The sequence below is a fragment of the Malania oleifera genome, chromosome 11 (assembly GCF_029873635.1).
Source record: "Malania oleifera isolate guangnan ecotype guangnan chromosome 11, ASM2987363v1, whole genome shotgun sequence".
In the NCBI taxonomy this organism is placed as follows: Eukaryota; Viridiplantae; Streptophyta; class Magnoliopsida; order Santalales; family Ximeniaceae; genus Malania; species Malania oleifera.
The window spans coordinates 48,718,157-48,744,217 of NC_080427.1; the positions used below are offsets into that span (position 1 = coordinate 48,718,157).

The 26,061-nt window shown below is 37.6% G+C and overlaps 1 protein-coding gene across 2 annotated transcripts; it reads left to right on the top strand.

Annotated features, from left to right (window-relative positions):
• The first annotated feature begins 1,503 nt into the window (after window positions 1–1,503).
• LOC131167814 (ribulose-1,5 bisphosphate carboxylase/oxygenase large subunit N-methyltransferase, chloroplastic) lies at window positions 1,504–25,881 on the top strand. 2 transcript variants are annotated; one of them, XR_009140157.1, is made up of 13 exons: window positions 1,508–2,090; window positions 2,189–2,264; window positions 19,322–19,527; window positions 19,672–19,758; window positions 21,100–21,192; window positions 21,901–22,055; window positions 22,196–22,280; window positions 22,360–22,446; window positions 22,527–22,646; window positions 23,161–23,262; window positions 23,342–23,512; window positions 23,705–23,795; window positions 25,396–25,881. XR_009140157.1 is itself a non-coding variant. In XM_058126736.1 (12 exons), exons 1-11 carry the CDS (start codon window positions 1,725–1,727, stop codon window positions 23,507–23,509), a joined length of 1,545 nt encoding a protein of 514 aa, XP_057982719.1. In that variant the 5' UTR covers window positions 1,504–1,724; the 3' UTR covers window positions 23,510–23,512; window positions 25,396–25,881. The 2 variants fall into 2 exon arrangements, 1 of the variants encoding a protein (XP_057982719.1); XM_058126736.1 differs by lacking the exon at window positions 23,705–23,795 and having other exon boundaries at window positions 1,504–2,090.
• Window positions 25,882–26,061: the final 180 nt, after the last annotated feature.

The following is a 26,061-nucleotide window of genomic DNA, read 5'->3' on the forward strand; positions in this document are numbered from 1 at the left end:
GTGAGAAATAAAGATTTATTTTAATATTTTTTACCTGATCAGCAAGACCTAGGGGAGGATGCTGATCCGTAGGTTTGGAGCTGTACCAGGGGGTCCGAATAAATTGTTGGTGGTTGGAGTTCATATGTAATAAAAAAAAAAAAAAAAAAAAAACGGGGAAACTTGTGCACAAAGTTTATGTTTATGCAAGGTCCCAAAAAAGGTAAATCATGATGGGTCTATAGAGCCGCAAAATTAGTATTGAAGGAAAGTTGTATTTATTAGCAAAATTATTCAAGCACAATCTCATACTCGCTTAAAATAAACTTTTTAAATGTATTTTTTACAGAATTTTCTTCTATTTTAAAAATATTTTACCTTACTTTTAAATGATAAAGGTAATTTTCTTTATTAAAAAGTAATATATACTATTTAATAATATTACTATTTTGTCTTATTTTAACAAATAGTCATAGTTATTTTCATTTACAAAATCTATTACACTATTTATCAGTTTGTATATATTTTATATAAGCTATTACTATTATCATCATGCAACCTAAATTCAAACGGCATTAATAAAATTTGAAACTCATGAATTCAAGATGTCCGTCAATATTGATTGGTCTGCACCCGTTGAACTAGAGAGACTAAGAAATTAATATAATATAATACAACCCTTGTTTTAAATTTAGAAATGACTCATTTTGAGACTTTCTTAATTTTAAAATCGTAAAACACAATATAATATGAGCTTTAGAGCTAATTATATTTTGGTAATCTTTTAAAATTTGGTACCTTATGAGTATTTCAACACATAGAAGGTGAGGATATACTCTAGTTTTTGATGTACTATATGTAAGAGGTGTTCATAGTTCGGTTACTTGAACCAAACATTCAGAAACCGAATCGAATCGAAACTTTCAATTTAGTATTTTTGTGGATCGTAACCGATCTAAACCAGTTTTTAAATCATTATAAATTTTTTAAAGGAAATTGTACCTTTTACTTAGATTTTGATTTAGTATGCGCATTAACTATATTTATTTAAATTAATCACCAAAATAATATTTAGTACATACTACTTTTTAACTTTAAGATATGTTATATAAAAATTACTATATAGTAATGTACAATATAAATAATATATATTGTAAATAAATATATATATTAATTTGTTTTGAGTAACCGTTAGCTTATGAACATAAAAATCGAAATTGAACTGAAAATCAAAAATCATAAAAAATAGAATCAAAGTCAAACTAAACAAATAAGTTAACCAAATTTTTGATTCGATTTAGATTGGATTAATTTTTAAATACTTTTAAACAATCCTACCATTTATTCTAATTATTTGTGCACCAGATAATTTTGAGAAACCAATTTGGGAAAGTCTTCTTTATCAGATAAAATATAAAATTCTTTAGAAAGCATGGAGGGAATGTCCTAAATTTAAATGTTCATAAAAGAAAAAAAAAAACAAAGCCTACTTTCCTTCTAAAACCCTTATTCCATGGGCTCAATATTTCTCTTTTTGTTTCCCTCCAATACAATAAAATCTTCCACAGCCCAACGCCCTTTCCCTGTCACTCCTTTGCCCCACTCCCTAATCGCAACGAAGCTCCTACCTGCAGCAACAAAAATCCCAGCACCTCCGGCCCATCTCCATCTCCTTCAATCTCCCACCACTCCCACTTACATACTCAGATCAAGCCAATCCTCAGAAACCCCAATTCAAATCCGCCATGGACGTCGCTCGTCTCTCGACCAATCGCATTTCCCCGTCGCCGCTCCGTACTTCTCTGTCCGTTCTGTCCAGAGCTTCCGTTTCGGTCCGCAGGAGCCCTAGGCGCGATTCTCCGTTTCGGATAATTCGCCGCGGGAACCTGTGCTGCGCCTCTTCGGGTTCGGATACGCTGGTCGCCGGGTCGCGCAAGGAGGACGGGAGGCGGCTTGGGGGGAAGAAAGGGCAGGATGAGGAGTTCGGTGACTTGAAAACTTGGATGCACAGAAACGGACTCCCTCCTTGCAAGGTTGTTCTCAAAGAAAAACCCTCCCATGATGAGAAACACAGGCCTATTCATTACATTGCGGCGAGCGAGGATCTTCAGGTGACATGGTGCCGCTAATTGTCGGTTTTCTGAGTTTTTTTTTTTTGTTCGATTGTGGTGTTCTGTTGGTTTATTTTGATGGAGGTGTTTTCTTGCAGGCTGGTGATACCGCCTTCTCTGTTCCGAATCCGTTGGTTGTAACTCTTGAGAGGGTTTTGGGGAACGAGAGTATCGGTAAGGTGCACTGATTATTATCATTATTCTTTCTTTCGTTCTTCCTCCTTTTTTTTTCTGTGGTCATCTGTTTTTATGAGTAAGGTTTTCCAAGAGTCAGGATATTATTTTGAATTGTCAGTCCCTGGAGCAGTTAGTTGACTGCCAAAAGGCACCAAATAGCAATAACAGAGCATAGCCACTAGGCTTTCCCATCCTTTTGCCTGCCAAAACGCCTAAAAGTGAGAGCACAAAAAGCCTTCATAGTGGTGGGGCAAATCCAATTTTCACCAAATATACAACAATAACAAAACCAAGCCTTAGTCCCACTACGTGAGTCGGCTATATGAATCATTTTCCACCAATTTATGCGATTATGGACCATTTCTTTTGATAGATTCAAGGATATTAAATCCTTACTCACTGTACCAATAATTTATTCCAAACAGCCAAATTAAAGAAGGCAGTGAAGAAACATTTGTGAGCAAGTTTCTCCATTCCTTGAACTAAGGACACAAACATCATGTGAAAGGCCTTCACTTCTAAAGCAAATCATTGGTGTTGATTCTTTCAAGTATGGCAATCCAATAAAAAGCTTTTATATTTGAGGGAGCTTTAGTTTTCCAAATTGTGGAATAAAATTCACAGGATTCACAATTTAGTCACGAGTCAAGTAGGTGAAAAAAAAAAAACCTACTAGAGAATTTCCTAGAAGGATCTAAGCTCCAATTTCTTTTATCACTCCCCAAGTGAACATGAAACAAGTCGAGCTAACTAGTCAAGATAGTGGACTCATTAATCTCTCTCTCATTAATATTTTCCCCAAAATAGAAGTACCAAGAAGATCCATCCACTTGCAAAAGAAGAAGAACAGAAGTAGGGGTATTATGAATATTAGAAAACAGAAAAAGGGGGTGAAATTTAATAGCCAAAGGCATCTCCCCCACCTAGTGGTCCTCCCAAAAACAAATTAGCTCCCATTATCCACCGTATAATGGACTTTAGGAAGGAAATAATCATAAATCCAAGACACAAGCTTCCAAGGACTTGAATAAGTGATATTAGCTACCACTTTAACATCGACCTGTTGTGTAATAGACCAATTTACTTCAAACTAAATCACCTTGTGCCAAAGAAAATTTGGTTCTAAAGGAAAGCACCATAACTATTTTCCCCCAAAAGAAATGTTTCTAGACACCACATTAATGAGGCCCAAACTTCCTTCCCTTTTTGACCCACACAAACTCTCCCAACCTACAAGATGATCTCTACTACCTGCTCAGTCAACCACAATAAATCCTTCATTAATTTCTCAAGCCTTGACGCCTATCTCCTTGGAATTCTTAAAAAAAAGAAAGATCAGACAAAGGGATGGAGGAAAAACAAGTGTGAATAACGGTAATACGACCCCTAGAAAGTAAAGTATGCTCCTTTCTACACCCATCCATTCTCCTAGACACTCTTTCAAAAATAGGGTCTTAGAAAGAGTTAGAATTGATATTACCAGGTAGGGGGACACCTAAATAGGTAATAGGCCAAGTCAAAACAACACAACTAGCTAGCATAACAAAAGGGTCCACATTAATGCCTACACCCACCAAATCACTCTCAGAGAAATTGATTTCAACCCAGATGCTTTCTCAAACATGTGTAGGATAGTCAACAAATTAGAGAAGAGCCCTGTGTTTCCGAAAGGAAGAGGATAGTATCATTTGTGAACTGAAGATGCGATATAATACAATCCTCATACCCTACCTTAATCTCCTCCACCAACCCTCTATCAAATCCTTTTTTAATTGTCCTACTAAAGGAATCAATCGCAATAGTAAAGATAAGGATAAAGAGGATCTCCTTGTCTTAGACCCTAGATGTTCAAAACCAAGACCTAGTGATATAAGACAACAATAGAACTTTAGAACAGAGGAAGATTGGGAGAATTGAGAGAATTATAGAAGAGAAACGGGGAGAGGAGAGATGAAGAATAAGAAAGGATAGGGATGTTGATGTCGTCGACAAATTGCAGGGATAAAATAGAGAACAACAAGAGAGTAGAGAACAAAAAGAGACAGAAAGAGAATTAGATATAAAACAGTGAAGAAGGGGAGAAGAAGGAAGAAGAAGAAAGGAAGTAGGAAAGGAAGGCTGCATGAGAGAGAGACAGAGAGATAGAGAGAGAGAGAGAGAGAGAGAGGGAGAGGGAGAGAGAGAAACTGAAAGTACACTAACAACCAGCCAAGTAACTTACAAACCAGTATTTATGCCCATTTCTACTAACACATATTTACATAAAAACCCAAATCAAATTTGAAATTTTTTTATTACAAAGGAAAATCTAATACAAACACAATTTACTAAATCAATGCCTAAAATAAGTGTGGCCAATGGGCGTCCTAAAATATGTAGGCAGTTCTCCGCCACTTAGCCTCACCATTTACTAAGACAAGAAAGACCATAGAAGATAGTCACCCTCTAATCCATTTTCTGCACCTCAAACCAAAACCTTTTCTAGCCATAACCTTGTCTAAGAAGCTCCAACCCACCTTATCACAAGCTTTCTCAAGATCCAATTTCAACACTAGACCCTTCTTTTTCCTTTGAATAACATCTTCAACTACCTCATTTGTTATCAAGGCAGAATCTAGGATTTGTCTATCACCTGTAAAGTCACTCTGGCCAAGAGAATAGTGTCCTCCAAAATTATAACCAATCTCTTAGATAACACCTTAGTCAAAATTTATAAATAGTCATTACCAAGGTAATTAGTCTAATGTCCAAGGAAATAAAAGTAGAATTCATGCTCCTTCCCACCACTCCATTCCCAAAGAATTTGAGAAAAACATTGAGAAGGTCTCCCTTTGTAATAAAAAATTTGAGAAGGTATCCTGTTAGGATTCTCAAATCAATTGGAATTTTCTATTTTAGAATAGGATTACCAAATCAATTGGGATTTCTAATTAATCTATTATGATTCCCAATGAATTCTATTTAATGTTAGGATTATTCAATGTTGGAATTTTTATTTAATGTGTTAGGATTCCCAAATCAATTCAGATTGAGTCCATTAAGGACTCGGGGTGAGATCTTTTACATTCAAAATAGGAGTAAGTTTCCTTACCCTATATATATGTAACCCTATGGGGCTTTTCCATCCAAGCAATAGCATAATTCATAGCTTTTGGCTAATTTGGAGGCAGATCCCCTTGAAATGATCAAACCTTACCTTCTTTTACTATTTTCCCTTCTTAAAATTTTTCTTAATTTCTTCACGTTAAAACCCTAGGGTCTTATCATTTGGTATCAGAGCTGACGTTCTTGTGGATGTTGTTAACCCACCAACAAAAGCAAGATCTTGGAATCCTTAATCTTCACTCATATGCAATGGTAGCAGAAAATTCAGCAGAGTCCTAGATGGAAGCTAGGCTAAAGGCTGAACTTAACAATATGTTTTTTGTCTCAATTTGAAGAGATCTAGACATTGTTCTTTATACTACTCATTACATCTTCCCATTAGCAAGCATAATGTTAGTAGCACTATCACACTACCTGCTTTTCGCAATCCTCTTGCCAAACGATTGACATAGGAGGAACTTAAAGAGAGAATGACAAAAGGTTTGTGCTGGCATTGTGATGAAAAGTGGCATAGAGGGCACTATTGCAAAAAGGGACGATTGTTGATGAATGATGATTGAACCAGTGGAGGAGCCAGAAGAGGTTTAGGATGACCCCCTTATTTAGATTAGGAAGGTGTGGAATCTAATGATAATGATGAATCTATCACTTTTTCAGTTCATTCTTTAGCTGGTTATGCTATTCCTCAAACCTTGAAAATTAGTGGCTTCTTAAAACGCCAACCTGTTGCTATCTTAATTGATTCGGGTAGCACTAATAATATCATGGACACTAAAATTGCTAAACGGCTAGTCTTTCTTGTGGAACAATGTGAAAAGTTTGATGTGAAGGTTGTAGATGGAAGGGCCTTGACATGTCAGAGCAAGTGTTTGAAGGTTAAATTTACTATGTGAAACCATGGCTTATATGTTGATTTCTTTTTGCTGCCACTAGAAGACTATGAAGTGGTTTTAGGTATTGAATGGTTAAGGACTTTTGGTGGTATAGCTTAGAATTTCTCTAAATTGGTTATGAAGTTCGTTGTGAATGGCCAGAGAGTGACTCTTAAAGGCAAATGTTATGGTAATGTCACTGCAGTTTCAAACCATCGTATGGAGAAGCTCCTTAAAAAGGAGTGACATGATTGCTTGGTACGACTTTGAGCACCAGGGCTAAAACATCAATCTGGCCAAGATGAAGGGCTAGACTATCTTATTTCAGAAGTTCTTGACCTATTTGTAGAACCACAGGGGTTGCCACCTCAGCGAACACATAATCACCGTTTTCCTCTATTGCGAGGTAGTGCCCCCACTACTATTTATCCTTATTGCTATCCTTATTTTTAGAACGCAGAAATTGAAAAGATAGTGAAAGAAATGTTAGATGCAGGCATAGTTCAATCAAATGTCAATCCATATTCTTCTCTTGTCTTATTGGTGAAAAAGAAGGATGGCTCTTGGTGGATGTGTGTTGATTATCAAACACTAAACAAGAACATTGTGAAGGATAAATATCCTATCCCTGTTATGGATGAATTTTTAGATGAGTTGGGAGGTGCCCAATAGTTCACCAAACTCGACTTGAGCTCAGGCTATCACTAGATTCGGGTACACAAGGATGGTATTTAGAAGACTGCGTTTAGAACTCATGATGGCCATTACGAGTTCTTGGTTTTGCATTTTGGGTTAACCAATGCACCTTCGACCTTCCAAAGTCTCATGAATGACATTTTCCGACCTTACCTACGTAGATTTTGTTGTCATATTTTTTTGATGATATCATGATATATAACTCATCTCTTGAAGATCATTTAGTTCATTTGCGAATTATACTCACCACTCTTCGTGAGCATCATCTATTTGTCAGGAAATCTAAATGCAGTTTTGCTGGATCACATATGGAATACCTTGGGCATATTGTTTCCTAAGAAGGTGTTTCAGTTGAACCTTCTAAAATACAAGTGATGACAAGCTGGCCTATTCCACAAAGAATCAAAGTGCTTCGAGGATTTTTGGTTAATGGTTACTACTGTAAGTTTGTCAAGGATTACGGAAAGACTAGTGGTCAACTAACCATTCTATTGAAAAAAGATGCATTCAAATGGAGTGAGGAAGCTGAACAAGCCTTTGTCAAACTTAAGCATGCAAAATCCTCTACACCATTTCTCGCCCTACTAGATTTCATTAAGGTGTTCATCATTGAGTCTGATGCATCAGGAGTTGGCATTGATGCAGTTTTAATGCAAGATAGATGTCCCACTGCTTTTAGTAGTAAGGCTCTTTCTCCATCCCACATTGGGATATCTATTTATGACAAAGAGATGCTAGCCAAAGTGCATGCAGTTACAAAGTGGAGACTGTATTAATTGGTCGACATTTCCAAGTCTGAACTTGTTGTGCAAATTAATGCACAGCGGAAACAAACGATTTTACAATGCAGCAACCAACAGTGAAATATATAGAAAACACAATCATGTAGATTATCTGAAAGCAAAAAAACAATAACACGAAAAAATTACGTGATTCGGCAATGCCTACATCCATGGGAGCAAATGGTAGTGATTTTTCACAATCTTCTGTCAAAATACATAGAGTTACATCATACAACATGTATATATAACCCTCTTGAAGGTTTTCCCCATGAAACCTAACCTATACAACTTTGCAATTCAAAATTTGAAAACTAGCGCTGAGTAACCAAGCAAAACTTTTGACGGCTTTAGACATACCGTCGACAGTTTGAAGTTGAGATCAAACAGTCGAAGTAACAGGAACAAATCCATTGACTGTTTCTCTGCACCTGGACAAAGTTGTCGACGGTTTTAGGACAACCGTCGACGGTTTGGCCCTACAAACCAACATCTCTGTTTTCCACCATGTTTTCTCTTTGTACATGTGTTCTACTTAACATATGAGCCACATATTACAACAAAACTAATCACAAGAGTCTTGGAGCAAAAAATCTCTTCCATGGAACAACATAAATGGGTCACTAAGTTGTTGGGCTATGACTATGAGATTATTTACAATAAAGGGACCAAGAATGTGGTGGCAGATGCACTCTCATGACTTCTTGAATAAGTTGAAGTCATAGCTATTTATGTACTTCCATGTACATGTACTACTTTTGAAAAAATTAGGAAGGAATGGTGGCAAAATCTGGAGACTAGAGGTATTATTCAATAGCTACAAGAAGAGCCAACTTCAGTCACTCCTTACCTTTGGGACTCTCTAAACTTATTGTATAGAGGGAGGATTTTGTTAGTGCCTAATTCAACCCACAAACACCATACTTTAAGAATTACATGCATCACTGGTCGCAGGCCACTTTGGTTTTCTTAGAACCTACAAGCACATTTCTCACGAATTTTACTAGAAGGGAATGAAGGGTGAAATCATGAAGTATTTTTGTTGTTGTGGACCGTCTCGTAAAATATTCTCATTTTTGTGCCATAACTCATCCTTATACTGCTATAAGTGTTGCCGTACTTTTGCTGAAAATATTGTCAATTTACATGGAATTCCTCAGTCTATTGTCAATGATCGTGACAAAGTCTTTACCAACAACTTTTGGAAGGAGCTTTTCCGTTTGCAAGGAATAGAATTGAATATGAGCACTGCATATCATCCACATTCAGATGGGCAAATTGAAGTTATTAACAAGTGCTTGGAGACTTATCTTTGTTGCTTTGCTAGCGACAAATTGAAGGATTGGATGCGATGGCTTCTATGGGAGGCATGGTGGTATAATACCACTTATCATTTTTCCATCAAGTTGGCTCGTTTGAGGCTGTTTATGGTCGAGCTCCTTTTTTTCTTGCTAGGTATTTAGCTGGGTCATCTAGAGTTGATAAAGTTGACAAAAAGTTACATGATCGAGACAAAGTGCTTTAGCTCCTCAAGGAAAATCTTGTTGTAGTTCAAGCTCGTATGAAGCAGCAAGCTGATAAGAACCATACTGAAAGGGAATTCTTAGTCGGAGGTTGTGTATTTCTCAAGCTACGACCCTATAGATAGATATCCGTGATTGTTCATTCTTCAATGAAGTTGTCTCCTCAATTCTACAGGCCTTATAAGATCCTAAAACGTATAGGCCTTGTTGCTTATTGTCTTGACTTACCAACAGTTTCTAAGGTACATCTAGTTTTTCATGTCTCTTGCCTCAAAAAGAAGTTAGGGGAGCAAGTTACACTTGCCCGATGTTGCACCTATGGGTGCGGTTCAAGTGCAGCCACAAGCAATATTGGATCGCCGGGTGGTCAAGCGTCGAGATATCATGGAAGTTTTAGTTCGGTGGTCTCACTTACCATTTGAAGATGCAACTTGGGAAGCTTATCAATCCTTGGAGGAGAGATTCCTAGAGTTTATAGCTGCTCAGCCTCGAGGACAAGGATGATTTGGAGGAGGTGAGAATGTTAGGATTCCAAATCAATTGGGATTTTCTATTTAATGGTAGGATTCCCAAATCAGTTGTGATTGAGTACATTAAGGACTTGGATTGGGATATTTTACATTCCTAATAGAAGTAAGTTTAAAGGCATGTTGTTGTTAGTTGAATAGGAGTAAGTTTTCCTACCCTATATATATGTAACCCTATGGGGCTTTTCCATCCAAGCAATAAAATAATTCATCGCCTTTGGCTAATTTGGGGGCAGATCCCCTTGAAGTGGTCAAACCCTATTTTCTCTTACTATTTTTCCTTCTTAAAATTTCTCCAATTGCTCCGTGATAAAACCCTAGGGTCTTATCATCTCCCTTCAAAATCTCCTAATAGTCCTAAAAGAATGCCATAGTAAAACCATTTGGCCTAGGAGCCTTCTCTTTAGTTCTTAATCTCCTCTTCTCAAAAGGTCTCTCTAACCAAACTACATAATCAGTTGATATAGGAGTCCAATCCAGCCCCTCAACCATAACTTTTACCTCATCCTCCTTTGAAAGAGGGTCTTGCAAAAATCAATAACCAAACCCATAATATGGTTAGGATCCCTAATAACCTCTTCCCTTTCATTCTCAAGTTCTTTAATAAATCCCTTCTTCTCATCCTTTGGAAGAGTCTAGAGTTCATACCTCATTCCTGATCCAATTCATTCTAGATTTTTCCTCCAACTCCTCCCTTCCCTAAAAACAACTTGTTGAAATTCACCAATGGCCCTTACCTACAACAACAACAACAAACCAAACTCTAAGTCCCACTAGGTGGGGTTGGCTACATGAATCTTTTTCCGCCAATTTATGCAATTAGGGATAATTTCTTTCGACAAATTTAGGGCTATTAAATCCCTACTTATTATCTCATTCTAAGTTATTTTAGGTCTACCCCTATCCCTTCTATATCCCCTCGCACTAACTAATTCACTCTTCCTCATTGGCACACTATGTGACCTATGTTGCAAGTGCCCAAACCATATAAGTCGTCCCTCCTTTATCTTATCTTCTACAGGAGCTATGCCTAATTTACCACTAACATGTTCGTTTCTTAATTTATCTCTTATTGTTATACCAATCATCCATCTAAGCATTCTCATCTCGGCAACTTTTACTTTTTGGATATATTGTTTCTTAGTCGTCCAACATTTTGCTCCATATAGCATAGCTGGTCTTACAATCGTCCTATAAAACTTCCATTTTATTTTTAAGGGTATTCTATGATCACAAAGCACACTTGAAGCATGTTTCCGTCTTACTCAACATGTTTTAACTCTATGCATTACATCCTCTTCAATTTCTTCCTCAGCTTGCATAATAGATCCAAGGTATCAAAATCTGCCAGTGCTATTGATTTCTTCATCATCAAGTTTAACTTTGTCTTTAATATTCCTCCTACTGTTACTAAAATTACATTTTATATATTTTGTTTTTTTTTCTACTTATCCTAAAACCTCTAGATTCTAAAGCTTCTCTCCATAATTCTAACCTAGACTCTACTCCACCCCTAGTTTCATCAATTAAGACAATATCATCTGCATGCAACATACACCATGGAACCTCATTCCAGATACTCCTAGTTAATTCATCCATTACTAGAGCAAAAAGATGAGGGCTCAGAGTAGATTCTTGATGTACACCTATTGTGATTGGAAATTCTTTAGTCTCTTCACCTTTAGTCCTAACAATAGTCATTACTCCATGGTACATATCCTTAGTAACATCAGTATACTTACTACATATACTCTTTTTTTTTTCTAAAACCAACCATAGAGCTTCCCTAGGTACCCCCAAGTGGCCCTTACCTATGACATCTAAATTAACATGCACAAAAAAGGAACCAATTAGAACATCCAATTTGCTAGCAAATTTGGTATCCCAAATGATCATAATACCCCCTTCCCCCCAAGGAACTAGTTGATGCCAATCTTTTGAATCTAGAATCCTAGATGCTCCTAACAAGAAAACCATCCACTGCCTCCAAATGAGACTCTTGAAACATAACAATATTTGGTGCTCTAGGGCAACCTTAACCATAATATCCTTGATTTAACAAGGTTTGCTAGGGCAACCCAAACCCCTAATGTTCCAGCTCAAAATCTTCATTCTACCACCTTATTGGCCCTAGCCCTCTTACCCTCCCCCTTCATAGTTTATATTAGAGTTCAATTTTTGCAATTCTTTCTTCATTCTCTCTTTCTCCCCACTTTCATAGGCTCTAGGGAAACAACAACCTTAACAACCTGACCTAAAGGATTAGCTACAAGCAACCCGTTCTATCTGTAGTAGCTCCTTTGGATCCCAACTGCCCCTCTCACCTTCTAATGGATCAAGGGTTAAGGTCTTTCTTACAGAAACTACTTCTCTTTGGCAAGAAAGGTGATTCATTTCATTAAGGCCAACCATGCGCGTAGCAGGATACCTTTGCCAGAATTAATTAACTCATTGCGAGTATCAGAAAAGTACTAGCCTAGATTTAGGATTAGTCAAAGAATGGAGTGCAGAATGACAACGGGAATTATCTAGGAGATCTTAAGCAACCAAAGCTTCCTCATCAAAACAATTTTTTAAGGCAATGAGAATAATAACAAATGAAGTTATTAGAGTTGTCAAATATCTTAATGATGTGGGAACTTTTGGAACTCAAATTGAGTTTGGCGATTTCAGGACAAAAGAGCAGAGCAAGAAGAACATGATTGATAACATTTAGGGGTCGGTAATTTACCGTGTCTTCTTGTAACCATTTTAAAAAATATATATTTATGGTTGTAATAATTTCAAAAATATTAAGATGAGTAGGTTAGAGCATGGTAAAGCTGTGTATTGGTCCCTCACAGCCCAGTGGTAAAGACAAGCTCTTGGGTAAGCCGTCTATCTACATGTCTTTAATTCAATTCCTTGCTTGCCTGTATTTGAGTGGATTGTTGATGTAGGACGGGAAAGGGTGACCTATGTCCTACGGTTTCAACCCTCACACAAGCTGTTAAAATATCAACCCCGAATATCTTTGTAAATAAAATACAAATTAGGAAAGTGGGCAATTATAGGGGATTTGATATTATTCAGTAGGAAATTGTTTCCTTGTTTAGAATAGGTAATTGTATTATATATTGGATTGTACGTAAGAACAGAATAATGAAGAAATATTTTTTCCCAATCATTTCTTCTTTCATGGTATCAGAGCTAGGGTTTCTTAAACCTAGCTAAACAATGGCTGACAGCAGAGACTCTACCTCCTCCTCTGCAAACATCACCGGCGATTCATAGGTTACATCCGGTGGGAGTATGAATGATAACACAGTCTTTCCACTCTCATTGGAAAAACTAAACGGAAAAAGTTTCCGTGAATGGGCTCAGTCCATGAAACTGGTGATTGAGGGAAAAGGAAAGCTTGGTTACCTTACCGGCGAGCGAAGGAAACTAGATCCTTCCGACGCTGTAGCCTTGCAAAGATGGAGGTCCGAAAATTCCATGGTCACGGCTTGGCTCGTCAATTCGATGCAACCATCAATCGGAAAAATTTATTTGTTTTTGCCGATGGCGAAGGAGGTTTGGGAAGCTGTACGTGAGACGTACTCCGATGTCGAAAGTTACTCCCAAATCTTTGACATCAAGACTTGATTGTGGCAGATGAGGCAAGGCGAGAGAGGGGTTACCGAGTATTTCATGGAGATGAGTCATCTCTGGCAGGAGCTCGATCTGAGCATCGACGAAGAGTGGGAGTGCTCCGGTGATAGCACGCGATACCGAAGGAGGCTCGAAAACGAGAGGGTCTTCGAGTTTCTTGCCGGCCTGAATCGAGAGCTCGATAACGTGAGGGGACGGATCCTTGGCCGGCGACCTCTCCCTTCAACCCAAGAAGTCTTCGCAGAGGTTAGGAGGGAGGAGAACTGGAGGCGGGTGATGTTGCGGCCCCAAAATGAATCCCAACCCGGCTGTACATGGATCCGCCCAAAAATTAGATGGGCTACACGCTGGGCCGGATGCCTCAGCTCTTGCATTAAAAGGCCTAGGGGGACCTAGTCAACGACCACAAAGAGGAAAAATATGGTGCAAACATTGTCGAAAAACAGGTCATTCAAAAAATACCTGCTGGGAGATTCATGGAAAACCAGCAGACTGGAAACCAAGACAATACCACAAAAATCGTGGGTACCAGGCTAGCACTGGCGGATCAACTGAAAGATCACAAGGAGAGAACAATGATACCCCGTCCGGCAGTGTCTTCAGTCCTGAACAGTTGGATTAGTTATATAAGATGTTTTCATCAATGCAAGCATCGGGTCAGTCTTCTTCTGGTTCTCTGGCTCATCGAGGTAATCATCTGTCAGCTTTAAAAACCACATCTTGTTACAAATGCCCTTGGATAATTGATTTGGGTGCATCCGATCATATGACTGGGTCGTATCCATATTTTTCATCCTACTCCCCATATGCCGGGAATTTGAAGGTAAAAATTGCAGATGGATCTCTCTCACCAGTTGTTGGAAAAGGAAGTATTTGCATATCTGATTCCTTAACTTTACAATCAGTCTTACATGTCCCCAAGTTATCGTGCAATCTGTTATATATCAGTCAGTTAACAAAAGACTCGAATTGTTCTGCATGTGTTTTTCAGTACCTATCATCGGGGAAGACGATTGGCACTGCTAAAGCGTATGAGGGACTCTACTACTTTGAGGAGGCAAGTTTGAGTGAACTATGTAATACTGCAATTTGTGATTCTGCATCTACTTCTAGAAATAGTGAACTTTTGTTATGGCATTCACGGATGGGTCATCCCAATTTTCAATATTTAAAACGTTTGTTTCCTTCTCTTTGTTAAAATACAATGGCTTCTGAGTTTCATGTGCTTGCTAAACATGCACACCATCGCGATAAATTGGATTCTTGTGCCATTAAATGTGTCTTCATTGGTTATTCACCTACCCAAAAAGGCTACAAATGCTATGATCTGGTCTCAAAATGACTGTTCGTTAGTCTTGATGTTACCTTTTTTGAAACCACTCCTTATTTCTCAAAGCCCTCTCTTCAGGGGGAGAAATGGAGGAGTGAAGATCGGTTCTTTGATCCTTTTACTACTGAATCTGTGGTTACTTCAGTTACTTCATTCCCTGACCCATCTATTGAGTCTTCCATTACATTACTTCCTGACTTGCCAAACACAACTGAACACTTACCCTCAGGGGGAGATGCAGGAGAGCAAAACAACGCAGACATACTGGTTTACTCAAGAAAGCCGAAAACAAAGGAGAGGGAGAATCTCATACCTGAGGCACCAAGAGCGTTGGAACCGGTGATGGCTCTGAATAATCATGAGCCCTTGACTCATCCTGATCTGGTAATTGAGTCTTCCTCTGATAATTCTGCACCTGATGATATCAATCTACCTATTGCAATCAGAAAACAAACCAGGTCATGTACTCAATATCCTTGGTCGAAATACATGTCTTATAAAAGCTTGTCTACAGGATATCGTGCATTTGTCTCTAATCTTGACAGGATGAAAGTACCAAAAAACGTTCAGGAAGGTCTAGAAATACCAGAATGGAGAGAGGCAGTGTTGGAAGAAATGCGAGCCCTAGAAAAAAATGGAACTTGGAAGTTGACAGATCTACCGAAAGGGAAGAAGCTAGTAGGTTGTAAATGAGTTTTCACAGTGAAATGTAAATCTGATGGAACAGTTGAAAGATATAAAGCCAGACTTGTTGCTAAAGGCTTTACACAGACCTACGGCATTGACTATACTGAGACATTTGCACCAGTGGCAAACTTAACTACTGTTCGGGTTCTCTTGTCCCTGGCAGCCAATTTAGATTGACCACTACAACAACTTGATATTAAAAATGCTTTCTTAAAAGGAGAATTAGAAGAGGAAGTTTACATGACTATACCACCAGGATTCAGTAGAACAGGTGAAGAAAACAGAGTGTGTAAACTAAAGAAATCGTTATATGGCCTCAAACAATCTCCGAGAGCGTGGTTCGACAGATTCTCAAAGGTACTAAAGAATCAAGGGTATCGACAAGGGCAATCAGACCATACACTATTCTTCCAACAGTCTGAAGGAGGTAAGAAAACAATTCTAATAGTGTATGTTGATGATATAATCCTTATTGGTGATGATACTGTTGAAATGGAGAGATTGAAGAAGGTTTTGGCTACTGAATTTGAAGTTAAAGACTTGGGACAGATGCGGTATTTTTTGGGCATGGAAGTGGCAAGAACGAAAAAGGGTATTAGTGTTTCTCAGTGAAAGTATGTTACCGACCTCCTAGTTGAAATTGGCATGCCAGGGTGCAAACCTAGCAAAACCCCGATAGAAACAGTAAAGAGGGTTGAAGATTGTGGAAAACTAGTAGAAAAGGAGAGGTATCAGAGATTGGTTGGCAAACTGATCTACCTATCACATACTAGATCAGATATTGCATTTGCAGTTAGTTTAGTAAGTCAACACATGCATTCACCCAAGGAAGTTCACTTCGATGCTGTATACAAGATCCTTAGATATCTCAAGGGATCCCCAGGAAGAGGACTCTTCTTTAAGAAATGTGAAAGTAAGGAAGTAGAGATCTTTACAGATGCAGATTGGGCAGGATTAGTGGAAGATAGAAGGTCCACCACAGGATATTGTACATTCGTCTGGGGAAATCTCGTGACTTGGAGAAGCAAAAAACAGAATGTGGTGGCTCGTAGTAGTGTTGAAGCTGAATTCAGGGCAGTTGCTCAAGGGATTTGTGAAGGATTGTGGTTACGAAAATTATTGGAGGAATTACGAGTACCGGTGAACCTTCCTATCAAACTCTACAGTGACAATAAGGCAGCTATTAGCATCTCTCTTAATCCAGTCCAACATGACAGGACTAAACATGTGGAGGTAGACAGACACTTCATCAAAGAAAAAATTGAAGAAGGAATTATATGTATGACTTAGGTACCAAACAAGGAACAAACTGCAGATATCCTCACTAAAGGTTTGGGACGACAGAGTTTTGATGATCTTATTAGCAAGTTGGAGATGATTAATATTTATGATCCAACTTGAGGGGGAGTGTTAAAATATCAACCCCGAATATCTTTGTAAATAAAATACAAATTAGGAAAGTGGGTAATTATGGGGGATTTGATATTATTCAATAGGAAATTGTTTCCTTGTTTAGAATAGGTAATTGTATTATATATTGGATTGTGCGTAAGAACAGAATAATGAAGAAATATTTTTTCCCAATCGTTTCTTCTTTCACAAGCGCATACACTCAATACACTTTAAATTAAGAATTCAATTATCCGAACATAAACATCAAAAATCATGCTATAGCTCACATGTTGTTGAATTTTTAAACGGTGTATGATGCTGTCCAGAAAATAAGACCTATGAGTTCTTTCACAAAGGAATCAAGTTAGATGCGGAAAGATGCTATTTTAATATTTCAAGAGTAAAAGTCCTATGATTAGCGCAAAAATATTCCCATAATTGATTTAAAGCTAGCAAGTATCAATATTGCAATCTATGGATTCAAAGAGCTTATCAAATATGGAATTTCAGATTTCCAGCAAAGGCTTACAATATAAAATAAGGGTTCAAATAAGTGCTGAGATTACCAAGAGAATTGTTTGGATGACTCGACGTTGTTCAACACAAGTCTTAGACCATGTTAGAAAATTCCTTGGAACAAGCTTTGAAACACTGAGACGAACGCAGCAATGTAATGGAGGGGAAGTGGCCGTATTGGGGTGGGGGGGTTTATTTTGGTGTGGCCTTGTGGATGCATTGGAGGATAGTTAGAACTTGTCTGAAGTTCTTCGTGCACACTTTGAAATATGGATATGTATGCAGCAAATGAAATGATGGATTGGTGGCCTTGGGGTGTAACTTGGTGATGGCCGTGTGGGTGTTGGAGGGAAGTCGTGAAGTTGGGGTAGGGATGGAGTCGCTGGATAGAATAGTGGTCTCTCACCACTAGATCTCCGAGGAGAACAACATAGCCTCTCACTACACAATCACAAGGATTGGACAAAGCTTAACAAGCTTCACAAAGGAATTTCCTTTCAATATCAATATTTTTTCTCTGCATAGTTCTTACAATGAAGGGGTATATATAAGCTAGCATGGGGTGACAAGATTAGCTAGCATGGGGGACGCTAACAATTAGCACTAACAATTCCCATACAAGCATGGGAGACAAAGAAAATAAATAAAACAACTTACAAGACATAATAAATACTATGCACAACTTACTAACACTCCAACTCACTAGACACAATGAATGCTAGCACAACTTACAACACACACAACTTACTAAGACATGCACATGCAAGCAAGCAAGTTGTCTTGTAAGATTACAAATTAAATATAAAACAAAAGTCAAAGGGAGACCCAATTCCGTGTGGCGCCTAATGGAGTAGTGTGGGGCCACAAGACTGTGTGGGGCCCTTATGGGTCTTCTTGCTTCAACACTTCTCTTGGATCTTCAAATAGGGTCTTCAAGCACCTAATAGGCTTGAAATGAAATGTCCAAGCAAATACAAATCCAAGCAAGATATAAAATCAACATAATTATAATGGCCTTCAATCAAATGTCTTCCATCAAAAGTCTTCAAATAATCCATGCAAAACCTACAAACAATTATGAACTGATGTGGACATCGGAAGGTCATCCACGTGTCATCATGTCGGCAAAGGAAATGTGGACATCAGGAGGTCGTCCACGTGTCACATCATCTGAAAATGAGATAGGTAGGGCTAATCCCCATCAATTGTTGTGGTGGAAGATTGTTGCTCCAATTTTCTAGTCAGTCAATTTATAGTTGGACCCTTCCATTATCCCAAAAAAAAAAAAAAAAAAAAGGGTAGTGTAATTGTGTTTTGTGTTTTGTAGTTAATGTCATGGAAGTGAAAATTGGACAAAGCTTTGTGATGGATCACTAATTTGAGATTTGGGAATAAGAGCAGTGGTTTGTTTAGGATGATATGGTTACCAAGTGCTAAGAAACACAACACCCAGTGTATCCACACCATATAAGGAATCTTGGGAGGGCATGATGCATGCAAACAAACACCAACAGTTGGAGAGGCTGTTTCTGTGACTTGAACCCATAACCTTGTGGTCTGAGTTTAACACCCTTGCCATTGGGTCAAGGCTTGCCCTCATGGTTAAAGAGTGTAAATTGGAACGCATCTAGTGCATAAGGCTACCATACCATCGAGGGGTTTAGGAGGGTAAAATCCATGCTTGGAGACTCTCTGTGATTTCAATTTGTGACCTTTGGATTTGGTACCCACTGAGTCAAGTCTTGCCCTGGCCCTCCACGGTTACCTGGTGCTTAATAAAAAAAATACATGATTAAAGCATAAATATTATAGTTATTGGCATGCTCAATTGAGGCAATACTGTCTTTTTTGAGACATTAGCTTTATTTAAACCTCCACTCAATCCAATAATGCTTTTTCGAAGCACTTTGGCTTGTGCAAATGAATCCTTTCTTAGCATGGCATAAATATTGGTTCAGCTGTGTAATGTCTTAGTTGCTTCATTCTTCATGTAGCGGAACTCTTGACGACAAACAAGTTGTCAGAATTGGCCTGTTTGGCATTATATCTAATGTACGAGAAGAAGCAAGGGAAGAAGTCCTTTTGGTACCCATATATCAAAGAGCTTGATCGTCAGCGAGGGAGGGGCCAGCTGGCTGTGGAATCTCCCCTTCTATGGTCAGAAGCAGAATTGGATTACTTGACAGGCAGCCCCACTAAGGTACATTGTACTACTATTCCATTAGTGTCATGAAATGATTGTGAAATCGTCCTGCATTTCTGAGTGTCTGCCTTTCTGACCAAATTATGAAGTGCTTAATGTTTTCAAATGTTCTAAAACTGGACTTTGATGATTTTAATTCAGGATGAAGTCGTCGAAAGGGCTGAAGGGATTCAAAGAGAATATAATGAGCTTGACACTGTCTGGTTTATGGCTGGGTCTCTGTTTCAGGTCATTCTCTTGTGCTTTTTAACTTGGTATTTAATAGTTTGTGTTTGCATATAATATTTTTTAAAGTCACTTAGAGTTCTAAAATGATGGGCTTTTAAAACCTAGCACTCAAAAATGATGCACCTCTCAGTTCTGTATGAGACAGAGGTTTGCAAATCTCATAATAATAAAGAAAGTAAAATGGTAAAACTGTCTTCATCCTCTTTCATTGGGCTGAGTTGTTAACAATTGAGCATTTTTTGTATCATTCTGTATAATTGGGTGCTTCCCATTCAAAGGAGAATCTGCAAACAGTTGCAGACATTTTCATATGGGCAGAAATTCTGCTGCTTTAGAATCCAAGACTCCTTTGGAAAGATGCATTTATTCAGCAAACATGCTTGCGATCAATTTAAACCCAACCTCATTGAGTCATTGTTGTCTATTTAATGCGACATTTTCAATCTTATTGGCATCAACGTGCTTCTTGCCATTGACCTTGGATAAGCCATCAAGTTCAGTCAATCTTCACCATCACAAGATGATGATGACAACGAGAGAGAAGGGGGAAGGGGGGGGGTGGGAGGCTCTCCTGCTGGAGGCAGTGGTTAGGGGCAAACATAGGACTGGTAAGGCTAGGAAAGGGATGGTTAAAAATGACTCCTGTTTAGATGCCATTTCTACTGGGAATTTGGAGGGTGAAAAATTGCAAATATCATCTAGAAACTCTTTGGGAACTTAGAATCACATATCATTTTGTTGTTATCAACAAAGATTTTAGATAGTGCGCATTTTAAGTACTTCCTGAAAATGAAATCACCTCCAAAACTGCCCCAACCAAAAATAATCTTAAAGTACTGCTCGTTTCTTGGTAATGAATGTGTGAAATTTTTTTCAAAAAGTCAATGAACTTGCTGATCTTTTATGATCTCTGACAAATCCATCGACAGTCTGGCAAACCCCCAATTAAAAAATAAAAAAGAACCTCCAAAATTATCTGCACTTTCACCTCTTCTACTAAAAGCAGCCAGTTTGCAATCATTTCCATAGATGTTGCATCCACTGTTGTGCCAGTCCCATCAATAGCAACTTTACTGCCTTTGTAGCTTCTAAAGTTTCTATCCTTACCATCTAGATAGCTACACCTCCCTGCTTTACTAGACCACCACATCTCCACCTAATCTGGGGACTGAATGCATCGAAGGCCAAAATGTGAATATAAGAATTCAAAGTTTCAAGGATTTGAACACTTTGAACAAAATGACATGTTCAGCATCTTTTTTCCTTTTTTTTTTTTTCTCCTTTAGGTAATCTGGAATAGTGAATTGTGATCTGACATACTGTGTTATTTGCATTTTGCAGCAATACCCTTATGATATACCTACTGAAGCGTTCCCATTTGAGATTTTCAAACAAGCTTTTGTTGCAGTTCAGTCTTGTGTTGTGCATTTGCAGGTAAATTTGTCTGTCTTGTGGGTCTTGCCCCTGCTTTTCTAGCAGTTACAAGTATTTTCCATATCTGCTATCAGTGTTTTGTGCTGGGAGTACATTCATTATGTTTTACTTGACAGTGTGCAATTCTATGTAATAAGTTGGTTTCTAAATGAGTTTCTTTGGATGAATGAAATGATAGGGCTTCGAATACATCACAGGGGGCAGAAACTCATTTAAGAAATAAGAAGTACATGCAGATTGTCTAACCTGCATATCTTCAAGAGTTCTTCAGTTCTCAATGTCTAATAACTAACTACTTTTGTCTAGAAACAGCTCGTATGGTTCACAGAATAGTTATTCCGCGGAATGAGGTGGAATATAGTGAAATTTTTGGAAATGTAGGTAATAGCTATTCCTTGTATGTTTCTTATCATTTCATCCAACACGTAATAAGAAAGGAATAGATGTTTCCATGGTGAAATTTTGGGAATTTAGTTTTCCTTGTTTATTACTTGCTTGTTTATTCCTTGTTATGGACTCATAAAAATTTCACATTTGTTGTTTGTTGTATAGTATCAATATAATTTTTTGTATAACTAATTGTAACTAACCTATTATAAATAATCTATTTCTAGGAATAGATATTCCGCAAACCAAACATAGGGTAAATGTTATTTTGATTTCCTTTTATAAATCCAAATTGATAGTTCAACTCTCTTTTAAACTCAGAAAGTCAGTTTGGCCCGGAGATTTGCTTTGGTTCCTCTTGGACCTCCATTGCTAGCTTATGGAAGCGACTGCAAGGCAATGTTAACTGCTGTTGATGGGGCCGTGCAACTTGTTGTTGATCGTGCATACAAGGCTGGGGATTCAATTGTTGTATGGTACAATATTTTATTTTCTTATGATTGCGTAACTGGTCTAAGTTTCAAGTGTTTTATGTTCTCATCTTGGTTATGCAACTGCTGCCTCATTGTTTGCCTTTTTTAGAATCTTATGTAACAAAATTAAGATTTGGTTCTAGGTGTGGGCCACAGCCTAATTCCAAATTGCTTCTGAACTATGGTTTTGTTGATGAAGATAATTCTTATGACCGTTTAGTGGTAGAGGTGCATCCTCCACTCAAGTCTTCTTTCACAATTTTAATGACACGTTTGTTGATATTAATTTTTGGCCTACTTATTTTAGGCAGCACTGAATACTGAGGATCCTCAATATCAGGACAAGAGAATGGTTGCTCAAAGAAATGGAAAACTATCAATACAAGCTTTCCCTGTACGCAGTGCAGCTCTTATTACAACTAATTTTATCATATGATTATTTGCATGAGTTTTTTTGTTGCATCCTCACTTTAGGTGTACAAGGGCAAGGAAAAAGAAGCTGTCTTAGACATGCTTCCTTATTTGCGATTGGGCTATGTTTCTGATCCTTCTGAGATGCAGTCAGTTATTTCTTCTCAAGGCCCAATATGCCCTGTAAGTTCATCTTAATTCAAGTTATCTTTAGATTGTGAATTTGAAGCATGTAATTTTGGTCGTGGAGTATTGACTTTTTTTTCCCCCTTTTTTGAGGAGAGTGAGTGTTGATATAAATTATGCTGGAGTCTTAAAGTTTTTGACATTATTAATCTTTACATGCTATTATATGCACTGAATATGCAGGAATTAAAGAAAAATGAACTGATTTTATTCCACAGGTCACAGCTCTCTCTTGCCTATAAGTGGGAGTTATGCTCTGTTTGCTTCTCTTTAAAGCGTAGCTGCATGATCTCCAGAAATCTTCAATGCCTGTTCTTCAATTTAATGTTTAATGTTCTATGGTTTTAATTTCTCTTTTATAGTGCCATCAAATGGAAGTTTGAGACTCAGTTATACCTTCACTTTATGAACGTCAAAACACTACTATTTGGTACTTGATTTTCTTGCTTCGCACTGCTTGAATGAAATGATCAGCATTTGTTTCTTGTGGTTGCATAACTGAATAATACAGGTAAGCCCTTGCATGGAACGAGCGGTTTTAGACCAGTTGGCCGAGTATTTTAGAGCACGACTGGCTGGCTACCCGACTACCTTGAGCGAGGATGATTCTTTGGTAATTTTGACTTCTAACTTTGTGGATTACTGGATTTTTATGTATTGAATTTTCATTAATATGGCTTTAATTATGGTAGTTGGCAGATTGCAATTTGAACCCAAAGAAGCGAGTGGCTACTCAACTCGTCAGATTAGAAAAGAAAATGCTAAATGCATGCTTGCAGGCAACAGTTGATTTAATAAACCAGTTACCTGATCATACTATATCACCCTGCCCAGCTCCTTATGCTCCTCTATTAAAATGAAAGGCATTTCTCTTCTCTTTCTCTCTCTCTCTCTCTCTCTCTCTCTCTCTCTCTCTCTCTCTCTCTCTCTCTCTCTCTCTCCTGCACATGTGGTTCTTTCCATGTAAATATTGTAAATGCATGTGTGCATATTTATGCATGTGTGTATTTCCTTCTTGATATTTAGATTTAATGAAATACCTCCTTTTTGTGCAGCAACCAGTGTTATCCTCTGTGATCCTGCTATATTGTGAAATTTCCCTGCTGTATTTCTTGTATTCATATCAAAGAGGAAAATATAGATCAGGTCAGTCAAAAGAAACCTTCCAACATCACAATAGGATTTTTTTTTTTTGTGAATACATGGATTGCAGTCTTAATTTTGGAGTGAAGCTGATACATTGATTGCTGCATATTTTGAAAATCAGTTGCTCACATTTTGTCAAACAAGGTAACAAGAGTCCAAGAAGGCAATAATTTACTCCAAAAGAAAATGTTACACAACAATTGAAGGAAGAGATTACCTATTTGATAGATTTAGAAATCTCTTGCAAGGTCCGGGTTTGTGTTTAGAAGGCAAAAAATGAGTAGTTAGAAACCTAGTTCCATGCATGTTAGACACCTGAGTTTGAGAAATAGTGTTAAAAAATGGAATTTTTATGTTATGTGAATTGCACTTGAGCTCTTCTTTGGCATGTTTGGAGATGTCAAGGAGATTGCAAGCATTTGATGACAAATTCTTCAGATTGAGGTCATTTTTTCTAGTAAAAAAATATCATTTTGGACTAAAAATGATGAAATGAAATTTATAAAAATTATAACTTATGGTAAGAATTTGAATTCACTGATCCTGTAGGAGCTTTGTAATGAGTTGTTATTAATGATGCGGAAATGGCTTATTTTAAATTCTGTGTAAAATACAGTCAGACGGAAAAAATGGCCTTGTTAAATACAATTTGGTGATCACTTTTTCATGGATAATCGATTTTTTTTTTTTCCCATTTAAACAATGTTTCATAGTTCAAATATTGAATAAAAAAAGCTCTTCAGACCTTAGTTGCTATTAGGTGATCATTCTTCAAACCTTGATTAGGTGCTTCCTACACTGAATCTAGGTAGAACCTCATCCAATCATGAATTTAAAAAAGAAAAAGAAAAATTGCTCTAGTGATGGCAAATCCTTGCACTGATCATTATAAACGTTAAAATGCTTTTGGTAGGCCATCTGCTAACAATATGTTTGGGAGAGATTTTGAATTTAGATTTATGTGGATTTGGATAGAATGCAAAATTGTATTGTATTTTATCTAAATTCACCCAAATCCAAGGTCTGAAATTTATGCTCCCAAACGCGGCGTAAGAGTTTATTATTTTGATTATTTTGCATGTAATTGAGTTGATTTTTGCAATTGAAATTTATGTATTACATAGATAATTGAAATTTATATATCACATAGATGCTTCTATACTTTTAACTCACTACATCTCTTTGTTTCATAGCACCCTCTCTTGTCTTGTGTGATTATGCTTCTGATGATGTAATGGAAATTTATAAATTACATAGGTATATGTTGCTTGAGGGAAAATTAGATTTGACAGGGAGGGAATTATAGAGGTGGGCATTTCTTTTCTCATTAAGCTAGTTGGATATTATCGAGGATTTACTGGACAATCACAAAGAATTGTGTTGCTAACGTATTTTCCTCCGAAAACTTTTCTGTTGCTTTTGATTGTAAATTGTTTGGATGGGAACTTCTGCATTTTTTCTGAGACAAATCTATTTCTGAATTGAAGCTCTTCCCCTGCTTCTTCGTGGAAGGATGCTTGCCCATTATTGCATTTGTATATGAAGTTGAAATCAGACCATGTTTGTACAATTATTTTATCATTTATTCAAATTTTTACAGGTGGAGCTATGAACTTGGGTACAGTCTGGAGCAGTCAAGTAATATGGCCAAATCTGTCACTGGTTCCAGTAGCTCTGAACAAGAACTTGAAAGGCATGCTGTTTTTGAGTAACTGATTCTGGAGCTGTAAATTTCAAACCTTCCCCACTTCCCTCCCACTCTCCCCCAAAAAAGAAGCCCATGTAATTTCACTCTCTTCTGGTTTCCTTTGGTCATGGGGTGTCTGTATGCAGTGGGTCACGTATGGGGCCATCGCATTGTAAAAGAAAATTCTCATTTTGGGTAGGTTAAAATTTTCACTTAGGGTAGGTTAGATTATCCTGACCACTTGTAAGTTGCAACTATGGTTGTTCTTTGTAAATGTTCTTCTTCTTCTGGACGCATGCATGTGTTTACATGTAGTGTTGGGTCATTTTTATTGGTTCATTGTGCATGTAGTCGGTTATTGGAGTTGAATGGACTAGATACTTGAGAGTTACTTTTGAACTTGAACCAACTTGAAAATTTTAGGTTAGTAGCTGTTTAATCTTTATAATTGTTGGATTTGTACTCTAGTTGTGAAGTTTTTAAAATTCAATTATAAAATGTGTGTATATGCATTCATGCGTGTAGTTAAAACTTAATTGGGTGGGTTTGTGTTAGTATTGTAAAATCCAAAGTTTACTT